Genomic DNA, 11,057 nt, shown 5'->3' with positions numbered 1-11,057 from the left:
AGGCTGGAAAACAGCTCAAAATAATGTAGTTGTACTCAAACTCCACTCTGATAACTACACTACTATTCACCAGAGCTGTGAAGACACTCAGACTAGCATAGAACCACCTCCACCTACTCCTCACTTTCTTCCAGCCAGGTTTTCCTCCCCTAGAACTGCTGTCCAGTAGCAAGGACGCTTGCTGGTAACCATAATAACAAAGCAGCACATGCTGCATTCTACAGAGGTCTAGAAAAAGGCTTTATTTATGACTAGGCTTGATTCAACAACAACATGAGGCCTTTGATGTAGAATATTCTCAGTATCTCCCTGCATTTCTTCCTTTAGCAGACAATACTCTACTAGATTGCTTCTGGATTCATTAGTGTAATTTTAGTTCACCAGCCAGCATGCTAGCTCTCAGATCCCAAGTAAAAGTTTAGGGAAAAAAAAAATAGGACAAAGTTCATCCCTGACTATAGTTTCCTAACTGAAGTGTCCACTACAAAGCAACACAGAAAGAGACTTTGGAATATAAGTTCCACACTGGGAAGAACTGCAAGTTAGCAAGTATTTACTTACCTCTTTGAATGGCTTTATGTAATAGACTCCAGCCTCTCTTGTCTGCCCTATCCACATCAGCCTTGTAGTTGACCAGTGTAGTTGCAATACTCTCCAATCTCTGGGAAAGGGCTAGATCCAAAGCAAGATCTCCATTGTGATCCAATTCATTGAGCTTCCCAGGAAGCTACAACACGAAGTCAGTCAACTGATGTTAGAGGTATGCTCACCAGCCCAACATTACATTTTAACAGCCCATGCCAACTACCGAGTTAGTTTTGCTCTAAAACAAAATGCTGACATGGCATTTAGGTAAGTGCATCTTACACAGGAAAGCAATCAGAAGACCAGTATCGCTACATGTAAGTCTACCCAGAGGGCTGTTTAATGAGAAAAGAGGAGGAGTTCTGTATGCATGCCTTGTTTAACTCACAGGAAGAAAGTACACTCTTAAGAGGCTGCACATATAGGCAATTCAACCTAATTCTAGGAAGACTTATTCAAATAATCCCTTAAGATACTCCAAAACCCAACCAAATTAGCACTTGGGGTGCTATGTGCTGCTATAGTCCCAGCTTCCAATGAAGAGTTGAGACATCTTAAAGGACTAATTATTCAAGTATTAATTATCAAGAATTGGTCAGTATTTCCTTCCCCATTCTTGGGAGACAATGTATTGGCTAGTTCTTTCAGGTGTTCATCCAAATAGAACAAATACCTTTCAAACATTCAATAGAAGAGGAACTGCCACAAAGCAGCAAAGTTGACTGCTACACCATACCATTTTAAATGTGCACAGCAATACCAGGTATGGGATTCTATCAGATAGAGCATCTTGCATGCAAAGGATTGCAAAAGTGTTAGGAATCACTTATGAATTGTGCCTTTATGGACCCTTTACTGCTACACCTCCACTCCATGGATAGAAGTAGTGACATAGCAATGGCAGACTTGCAAGTAAGTGACGAACATCAATAGTGACATTAGTGACAAACATCAATAACAAGGTTCAGACTGGTAGCAAGAAACTAGCTATTTGAAACACCAAATTCTAGAAGACAGAGCAAGTCAATCTCACTATACCTGTGAATCCATTTCAATAAGATACAGAAAGACCACATCTTCTCTCTCAACTTTAATAGCTTTATGCAAAGGATATTCTGTCTTCGACTTGAACATTTTATACAACAACTGAGCACTCATGCTACTGAAGTCTTCTTTGCGCAAGTCATCCTAGAAGCAAGAAAAGAAAAGAAAAGCAGTAATCCCTATTTTATTTATAAACAAGGCATTGCACAATGTAATTATGAAGTTCACAAAACAAGTTCAGTTAAAAGCTCCATTTTTGTAACATGACAACAAGCAGGAACAATCAGAGATAGCCTTTGAAGACTATGAAGAAACAGTTTTACACTTTATATTTTAGTTTCAAGATCAGCTAGTGATATTTTAATTCCCTTTTGTCTATAGAGATGTAAAATTAGCATTTTACCAGATTGTTACAGCAGATGAACATCTAGGCTCTAACTAATTCTCTATCTCAACTTAAATCACAGATTAGAGTTTTCTGACAGAAATGCCTACTACTGTTGAAGAATGACAACTCCACAGAGCTAGAACCACCTCTGAATAAAAGTAAACAAACTCAGAAGTATAAAAAGACCCTCTATTTGAGTTAGTGCTTATTTGACTAAACGGAAACAATCATTTCCAGACAGTAGACAGTGTCAAATTTAGGAGCCAGAAGCAGGGAAAAAATTACAACAGCTGACCTGCAGGTTCAGATACAAGAATCCTTTCTGATATAGTCAGACCAAAGCAGTCCCCTCAGCCCTGGCCAAAGGAACACCCACATCTGCATGATGCATTTTTAGAATAAAAAGAAATTGTCAAGCACCAGTCTTCTGCTGACAAAAGTCTTATTTTAAAGATTAATCATTAGAGAGTTAAACAAACTTCCCTCAAAATATCAGATCAGAGCAAGTGAGACTTCCAAGTCAGTTGCAAGACTCCTTGCCACTCTCAATTACAGAGGATGGATTCTTCTCTGGTTTCCCTGCATTATTTTTAGAAGTAAAACAAGGCCTGGGATTTGTGATCTGTGTAGACAGAGACCAACTATGGATGAACTTCTGAACAATTCCAAGTCCAGATTTGACAAGCAACTCTCTTGCTACAAACAGGAACAGCTCTTCAGGCTACAAGCTACTTCCTGTCTGACTCTAGACATTGACACCACAATAGACACAACCTCTAAAGACAACAAAAAAAATCTTAGAGAAGGAGCCATAGCTTTTAGCAACACTGTTGCTCCTTGCAAACATACAAGGGTCAGCATAATAGGTCACCTTAGTCACTCTTAAGTTATCCGGAATCCAAGTAATCCCCACCCAACTGGAATGCTTGAATACTAATATACCAAGAGATACTCCTGGGTTTGGACAGTACAGTTAAGTTTAGCAAAATTCTACTGGTTAAGTTCCTATACTCTGCAAACACTTTGGCTTCCTACTCACAGTACTCACCCAGTGACTAGCAATTATCTCAGCACAGTAGTTGAGAAGCGTGCCAGCATTCAGCTCCTCAGCCGTCTGATAGAAGCGAATGCAGTTCCTGACATTAACTAGTGACATAACTCCTTTTTCACATCTGTCAAAATAGGAAAGTCAGTGTTCAGTAATCACACAACAGCTTTACTGTAATCACTCTGCATGCTGTAACAGGGTTCTACATACTTCTTTTCCTAGATGCCAGTAGAAAAAGACTTGGCCTTGCTTTACTATAAGGCTAAGTAGCATAAATGTACTTTAACCAGAAGCCCTATAAGAGTTTCCCTAAGAGCAGACGCCTATTAAATAGACTCTAAGCTAAGGTCCCCTGAAATACCACATACTGCAGGAGCCTGCAAGTGGAGACCGACATCCTAGTTCTCCTAACGGAACAAACTGCAGTTCATTCACCATTATGAGGTACAGAGGATGTTCAGCTCTACAAGCAGTGATCACAAGCAGCTTTTGTGCCAAGGCTAGGAAGAGCCATGCCAAACGCAGCTATTTGTTTCATGAGCAGGGATAAACTTTAACAGTAGATCCACCAAATCTTTATAGGTGGGAAACTATTAGTTTGACTTGACAGGAGGAAAACTCAAGTACCTCAAAATGAAGATAAACATGCCAGTGATCTCTTAAGATCAAAAAAAAAAGGAAACACTTATCTCCAGGTGCAGATACCTACCAAGACATCTCAATTATTAGCAGCATATTGTATGTGGACTTCTAACTAGACTAGTCTGAACATACAACAGCCAGGGAATGTTTAGGTCACACAACACAAAGACAGTTTTAGGCTGGTACAAAGCTTGAAGGCAGTTTTAGTGCTGGCCTTACAGATGACAACTACTTTGACTAGAAGAATTAAGACCAATTTAGTTTCCTTCATGTTGACTCACAGTTAAATCATAGATTAAGAGTGCTCTGAATTGGTACAGCCCCAGACGCCCCTTGGGCAAAACATTATTACAAATCACACTATCTTTGACTAAATTCAAGGCTTCCAGGAGGTACAAAATCTGAAGGTATTTCAATCTGTACGTTCAGACTTCTCACTAACTGTAAGTCGTTTAGTGTATTCTGTACATTCAAGATAACAATCTAGCCCCTACAAAAGTCATGTAATCATCATCTCTTCAAAGTGGCCAAGCATTGCACTGTTACATTAGCCTTCTTTATGAAGAATTGCCAAGATGTACAGAACAGCTATTTAAGTTAAAGCTTTCAATGTGGCATTGTAGTACCATAATGCTAGAATAGTCAGGGGCAGGTAGCTTCTCTTTAACAACTCCTTTCTTGCAACTCTCCAGAGCTTGTTACTAATACACTGACCTCTGCTTCCTCTTAATGCAGAATTAGGACTGGGAGAAGAACTCGAAAGTAAACATCAAAGCCATGAGAAAACTGCTGCAGTTTAACTGTAGTGCAAGGCTTCATTCCCTGTGATCAACTGGATGTCATGCTGTATTACTGAAAACCTCAAGACTTTGAAAAAGCATAATTTTATCCAGTTGCCAGCAGCTATCATCTCACTTCTATACAAACAAGGTTGAAGAGTTCAAGAAGATTCACTGTATTTACCAAGGCTCACCTTTCCCTAAGCAGCTGGAGCTGAAATTTATTAGCTAGTTTCATGAGCTCTGTCAAGAAGATATCATCTTCTCTTAGCTCAAGTTCATCTGTGTAGATCCAGCGCAGCATTGCCATGGTTACCTCTGGGTCAGCATCTGGTACAGGGAGCAACAGGGATTAATAAAATACTCAAAGAACAATCACCTATTCAAGTAGCTGCTGTTGCTCTGACTGTTAAAGTCACAGCCACCATTAAAAAAAAAAAGAGCCTCATTGGAACTGTACTGCTTTAGTTCAATCAAAATATAAAAACAGAGACAAAACTGGTCAGAAGTTGAAACTTGTAGCAATGCTAGAACCAAGCAGGAAAATATTTTTTTCTATTGGAACACTGTGCAGAATGCAGGAAGCACTGTAACATCTCCTGCCTGCTACACAAGTATCTCATATTTAGGGGCTGATGTCAAGTCTTTGGTTCCTCACATATGGCTAAACCCACATCTACATTTGACAAATCCCCCTTTCTATTTAAGAATCCTTCCTCTTTTACATTACAGCCATAAGTTATGAACTGTTGCATTCCAATAAAGGTATTTATACCTTGGTAACAGCTAGAAAACATTTAGAACTGCTGGGATCCAGGAAAGGTGCAAAGAATCTGTTTAAGAGGCTGGTTAGATTTCAGGTGTTCACAACACTGATCACAAGCCTGATCTTTCTAAACAGCAAGAGCAATAGGAACCTACACCACAGGACATGAGCTACACAAGCCCAGTGGCCAGGACCTTTGTCACCTAATCAGAAGCACAGTGAGCCTCCTTCCAAGGATGTAGATGAGAATTGCTCCACAATGCAACAGACCAATTACCATTCATTTAGAAAAACAACATTAGCCCCTTACACTGTTTTGTTTATTTAAACCATGAATGTTTAAGACACTGAAATACCCATCCTAAGACATCTCCTTTACATGGAGAGTTGCCTCAGACTACTTGCAGAGTACCAGATAGTACTTGGCACAGCATGTAGACTGTCTAAGGAACATAATGTTTTAGTAAAGCAAGTATCTTTTGCTGAACTTGAAGTAACCAGAAAACCTACTTGAGCTGTAATATCAGCTCTGCCTTGGCAGAGCTAAGAGTTCTCTTGTTGGGAGGGAAAAAAAATGAATCTGTGCTCATCTCTTTCTACTCTTCTAAAAGAACAGAGAATTCTGCAGATTACAGGAACTCTGAAAACTCTCCATTTTAAATGCTGCCTGTATTTTGAAGTTAGGATTCAGGCAATCTTAAGTTCTTAAGAAAACCATGACAGTTGTTAGGGAACAGTTTGTTTACAACCCTTTCAGAACCTAACCAGTGCACAGTTTACTAAGTTTTCTAAAAAAAATTTCCATTTTACACAGTGAAAAGTATCATTTACAGCACTTATTTTAAGCATCGTTCTGTAACAGGAAGTATATGCATTGTTAAACATGCAATACAAGTTACACTTGAGATTCCCAGACTAGCTTAAATGTGCAGCTACAAATGCTGTGGCCTGCCACTTGCAACAAAATTCCAATTAACAAAAAAGCTTTTTGGCAATAAAGTTCTGTTAGCATAGCACTCAATTCAAAAACTCCTTCGTATCTGTCTTCTGGTGGCTGCAGAAAGATCCATAAATCTTTTTACAGGAAAGCCTATGCTGCCTCATAAAACTAGCTTGCTGTGACATGCTTCTTTCCAGTCTGTCTGCACTCAGGATTCATGATAAGGGCAGAAAAGTGAAACCAATGCTTAATATTCAACATGCCAGCCAGCAAACCTGCTTAGCTTCATGCCTGCTTTTATCACTCAAAAGTTAACTGTAGAAGAGTCTATGCTGTTAAGCACAAAAAAGCCTGTCAAGAGGCTGAATCTGCAGAAATATTGGCCGGTGTTAAGCACATGCAAGGAACTGCTACAGCAGAATAAAATACCACCTTGTAAGAGATTGTCTTTTAGAAAACTTACAGCCTATTTTACAAAGGTACCAAAGTGCCAAAGCAAAAAAAAACTTATTAGTAATACATCAGTATTTGTATTCATTTCCCACACACACCCTGTTAACAAGAAGCAAGGTATTTCCATGACACTTCAGAGAAATTATGCACACTACCTCAAAAAGCCCTGTCCTTAGAAAGGAAGAAGTCAAGCTCCTCCATATAGATTTGTCTTTCATTATGTTTAGTTGACTCTAGAAAAGAGAGAGACCACCATTCTCAACCCCTGTTCATTAAAGAGAATGAAGGTAGGTTATGGGTTTAACTAGCACCAGCACCAAGTTCACACGCATACCACCATGGTTCACAGCCAAAGCTCCGTAATTAATGGATTAATCACCACTTTTTGGTGAAAGTAGTAGTGTGAAAGGTACATAAGGAACCTCTCCCCAGCAGGCCTTTTCATCAGTCATCCTAAAGATAAAGCATCATGTAAGCAGAGACTGACCTGAGAGATCCAGCTCCTCTGTTGAGGCAAGGCTGGCAAGACTCCAAGTATCACTGCGTGCTGCCAAGACGAATTTGTGAGCACTGATGTGCTTGTCCCCAACCTTTACCTTCAGATCACTGATAAGAGATTAAAAAAGCATATACATGGATAATGCATATTTCCCCTGTGTTTAGATACGTACAGATTCAGCATCTCCACAGTATCCACATTTAGGTTCAAGCCATTTCAGACATCAAAATACTTAATTGGTTAAGTAGAACATGTTGCCAAATGGCACAATTTGTATTTTTCTAGGGAGAAATACAAAACATTAGTATTAAAAGCTTTTGGTTTTGGGGTTTTGTAACTCTTTTGGAATAAACTGCAATAAACTTCATGGTAGAAGACAGAAAAATCCAACAATCTTGAGGTTAAACACCTACGTTGCAATGTCTGTACTAATACCATCAACCAAGCACCAATGGTTTCAGGCAAGACCAGCACAAGAACAAACAATGTTTGACAGCAGTCTGAGCACAAGGTAGACTCCAAGAATCACCAGTTCCCAGGAGACCAGCTGTCAAGAACACTTGGATTTCATTCTGACCCCTTTAATATCAGGTTATCCTTTCTAGTTAGGAAGCACCTGCCTTGTTTATTTTAAAATCCCATAGCTTCTAAGTGTATTTTCCAGACGATTTTCTAAGCCAAAGGCCTGCTATACACTAAAGTACAAAATAGAGATGTTAATTAACAAAACTTGCATTAGGACTTGCTTCCTTTCTCCTTTCATGACTAGAGCACTATTCTATGCCTTTAAAATTCAAAGGCTGAACAGAAATGAAGTGATCCAGCTTTTCTGACATATGCTATACTAAGTTCTTGCCAGGCACACAGCCTTTTCTCAGGGAGGCTCACAAAGAGATGTTAGTTTTTATTAACATCTCCTCCCCTATCTATTTTCCCCTCACATGACTGAACTCCTATCCCCTATTGGCTCTGCTTTCAGTAACAGCAAAGAAATTGGTAAGTCTCATCGTGGTCTCAGAATTAAGTTGGTTAAGGGACCCAGAGTATTTAAGGTGAGCCTTACTGTGCCTATGGAAAGGAAGCCATTAAACCTACTTTTGTGTTGAGATTCAAAGGACAAGGTATTATTTATACCATCAATTCACATACATCACTGTCTTAAGTCCTGTTACAACATACAGGCAAACAATCAGGCTTCTTTACACACAACAGGGGTACAGACCTGGACTCAAGGACACAGCCTTTCAAGAAAGTAGGGCTTTCCAGTTGCTAGCAATATATCATGTAATTAATCCATCAGCTAGGTAGAGATCAGCTTAAAATTACTTCTGTTCAAAGTGAGCTTTGCTGTTGACAGTGAAAGTAGTCAGTTTTCTTTAAGCTTGTCTTAAATGTCAGTCTCAAAGATGAATCACGAACTCTAAGAAGCAGCTCAAGAATTGGATTCAATATGCTACCTGATCTTATCATGCTCTTCCAAGGTTCCTATTCATACCAGGCAGTAGAGAGGATTTTTGCTTGTCTAGAACTAGCACCTACAGCAGTCAATAAAGTTGAAAGTTCCTGTAACACCCCTTTCCCCAAAGGGGGATTTCTTACCTGTACTGCTCCTGCTGATAGAGTTCAGCTACGATGGCAAGAAGTCGACTGATGAAGGTGTCACTGGCATTGTCTTGGTTAGCCTGTGCAGCCAGAAGATTGCATCTCCTTTCTGTATCAGCTAGTTTCCTCTGCAGCTTCACATACTCCTGGCGGAGAAGCATCAGGTGCTTTTCCAGCTTGGCCACCTCCTCTGCAGGGGTACACAGTGTTACTAGAAGGTTGAAACATGTACATCTGTGTTTCGCATCCAAGGGTAGCTTAACCCCACAAGCATGTTACACATCTAGTTTAATCACAAAACACTCCAAATCTCCCCTCTTCACACTACTTGAGCATCTGTCTTGCTGAGTGTCCAAGAAAAACACACAGACTCCAGCTTAACATATAAAGATTAATATATATAGTGGAGCATATATCTCACAGTAACAACCCAGAAAAGCAGACTAACAATGCACCAATTAAAAAGGAAAGATAAGCAGGACAGCAATGCACCAGTGCATTACTGTAAAGCAAGACTGATTAAGAAAAGGATACATCACCAATTACCACCTCAAAACCATCATTCACCTTCACAGATCAGCTGGAAGCCCCACGGCAGCTGGCCCCTGGAGAACTGTGGTAATGGGGAAAGCCCTGTGTGGTGCATCTGAGGCTTCAGAAGGCAGCCCAAGGGTCTCCCGCTTTTATAGCGAGTAACAAACGCCTCACAAGTCTTATTGGCACAAATCCTGTGAGCTTGCAGACTGTTATGCTCCCATTATCAATCCCACCCGGAACACTGGCCAGGTGCCCAGGATGAGACAGGGAATCACACCATGTCCAGTTGGCACACAACAGGAGACTGTCCAGATGTTTATTACCATTCACAGAGGTGGGTAAGTTTAGAAGCAGTAAGCAATCATGAGCAGCAATCAAATATTTTCACTACAGCATCTCACTCCCAATATTAAGCCTTTTATTTTACATCACTGCTAGCCATAAACACATAGAAAGTCATCAGAACATGCGATAGAAGCCACCTACAAATAAAGTTCCTGAATCCAGTCCAGCCAGGAATTCTGTAAGCCTTCTAGAACCATGACAGTGCATAGCTGCAGGAATTATGGTTGGGGTAAAGGACTAACTCTTTAGTTCTTACCCATTCAGTGTAGTTCAGATGCTGTCTGACTTTACAGGTGAGCAGCACAGTTGCTGATGTACCCCATCTATTTCAGATGACTTAACCAACCTGTTTAGATCTCCTTGCACTGTCAGTTAGGAAACTCCTTAAGAAACGGCCAGAGATACTCCAAAACCCATGTTTTAAAAGGTCAGGCAAAAATATATAAAGCTCTACTTACTACTAGCACACCCACTGCGCTGACATTACGCAGAGTCATGGTGGCTCTTTCAATTCAGGAGTAGCACAGCAACACCTCTTGGGAATCTGATCCCTGGCCAAGAATTTCCATCCCACTGCAGAACCTGCTTTTACACCACACATATGGTCACTAAAACATGCTGCAGTGAGTTTGTTCACTGAACTCCCCCCACACACCACCCATGGGGAAAAACCTCTACTTCACTGCAGCAAGGAAAGATGTACACAGCTGCTTAAGATCAGTCCAACAGGAATACTTAAGTATAATGATAACCACAGATAGTAATACGTGATTATTTCCCCAAATCTTTAAGTTGATTTTCCAAATAAGGTACACATCCAAAATGAGAGGGTGCAGGGGGGAGAAATTGAGAGGCTAACCAATGATTTTAAGTGGGAAGGTTCTTACAACATTACTTCCTACCTGCAAGGAATTCATCCTTCAACATTTTTTGCTCAAAATATTTACAAAATATTAGTCATTACTACACACAGTGGGAAACTGAGCTCTATTGACCTGCATTTTCTTCCTGCTTCTGTAGAAAAGTTCAACCACATAGCTGACCTTGCTCCAACACAGGTCCCCAGGGCAGAGCATCCTTCCCCAGCTCAGCCACAGACAGAACGCCTCATTTAGTCTTTCCTCTGTGGGCTGCTGCAGCAAACACTCCCTCCTAAGTCTTTTAACTACTGCAGTGGATAAACAGAAGGTGATTTACCTTTTCTACTCCTCAGTTAAGACTACTTGAGCAGGTTTGGCAGTGTACTTCCTTCTACAGCCATTTATTTAGCTTCATCCCTTAAAAGTTAATAGATGCCACCTCCTTTGGGACACTTTCCCTATTCTATTGAAACAGTGATTTGAGCACTGTGCTACCAATACCACAACAACCCTCGAAGAGGGTTTAAGATTCTGCTCTGGTGTTTCCCCTCCATCTGAATACACATGCA

At 40.3% G+C, this 11,057-nt stretch overlaps 1 protein-coding gene across 1 annotated transcript; it reads right to left on the bottom strand.

The window, feature by feature from the left end:
- Positions 1-539: 539 nt before the first annotated feature.
- Positions 540-8,932, bottom strand: LOC104508828 (ankyrin repeat and FYVE domain-containing protein 1-like). The gene is made up of 6 exons (XM_010150573.1): positions 8,744-8,932; positions 7,133-7,251; positions 4,681-4,816; positions 3,066-3,189; positions 1,624-1,773; positions 540-727 (listed from the first exon to the last, which is right to left on the bottom strand). Exons 1-6 carry the CDS (start codon positions 8,905-8,907, stop codon positions 554-556), a joined length of 867 nt encoding a protein of 288 aa, XP_010148875.1. The 5' UTR covers positions 8,908-8,932; the 3' UTR covers positions 540-553.
- Positions 8,933-11,057: the final 2,125 nt, after the last annotated feature.

The sequence above is a fragment of the Eurypyga helias genome, unplaced genomic scaffold (assembly GCF_000690775.1).
Source record: "Eurypyga helias isolate BGI_N326 unplaced genomic scaffold, ASM69077v1 scaffold42140, whole genome shotgun sequence".
Taxonomy (NCBI): domain Eukaryota; kingdom Metazoa; phylum Chordata; class Aves; order Eurypygiformes; family Eurypygidae; genus Eurypyga; species Eurypyga helias.
This window is presented reverse-complemented; position numbering and strand designations above follow the sequence as displayed.

Bases quoted from the DNA above. Each gene is read 5' to 3' on its own strand.
- LOC104508828 (XM_010150573.1), bottom strand. From the start codon at position 8,907: ATGCTTCTCCGCCAGGAGTATGTGAAGCTGCAGAGGAAACTAGCTGAT. The intron at 4,817-7,132 runs GTCAGTCTCTGC...TCCCTGTACCAG, and splicing joins AGAGGAGCTGGATCTCTCAG to ATGCTGACCCAGAGGTAACC. The intron at 3,190-4,680 runs GTGAGCCTTGGT...CTATTTTGACAG, and splicing joins CTCCAGCTGCTTAGGGAAAG to ATGTGAAAAAGGAGTTATGT.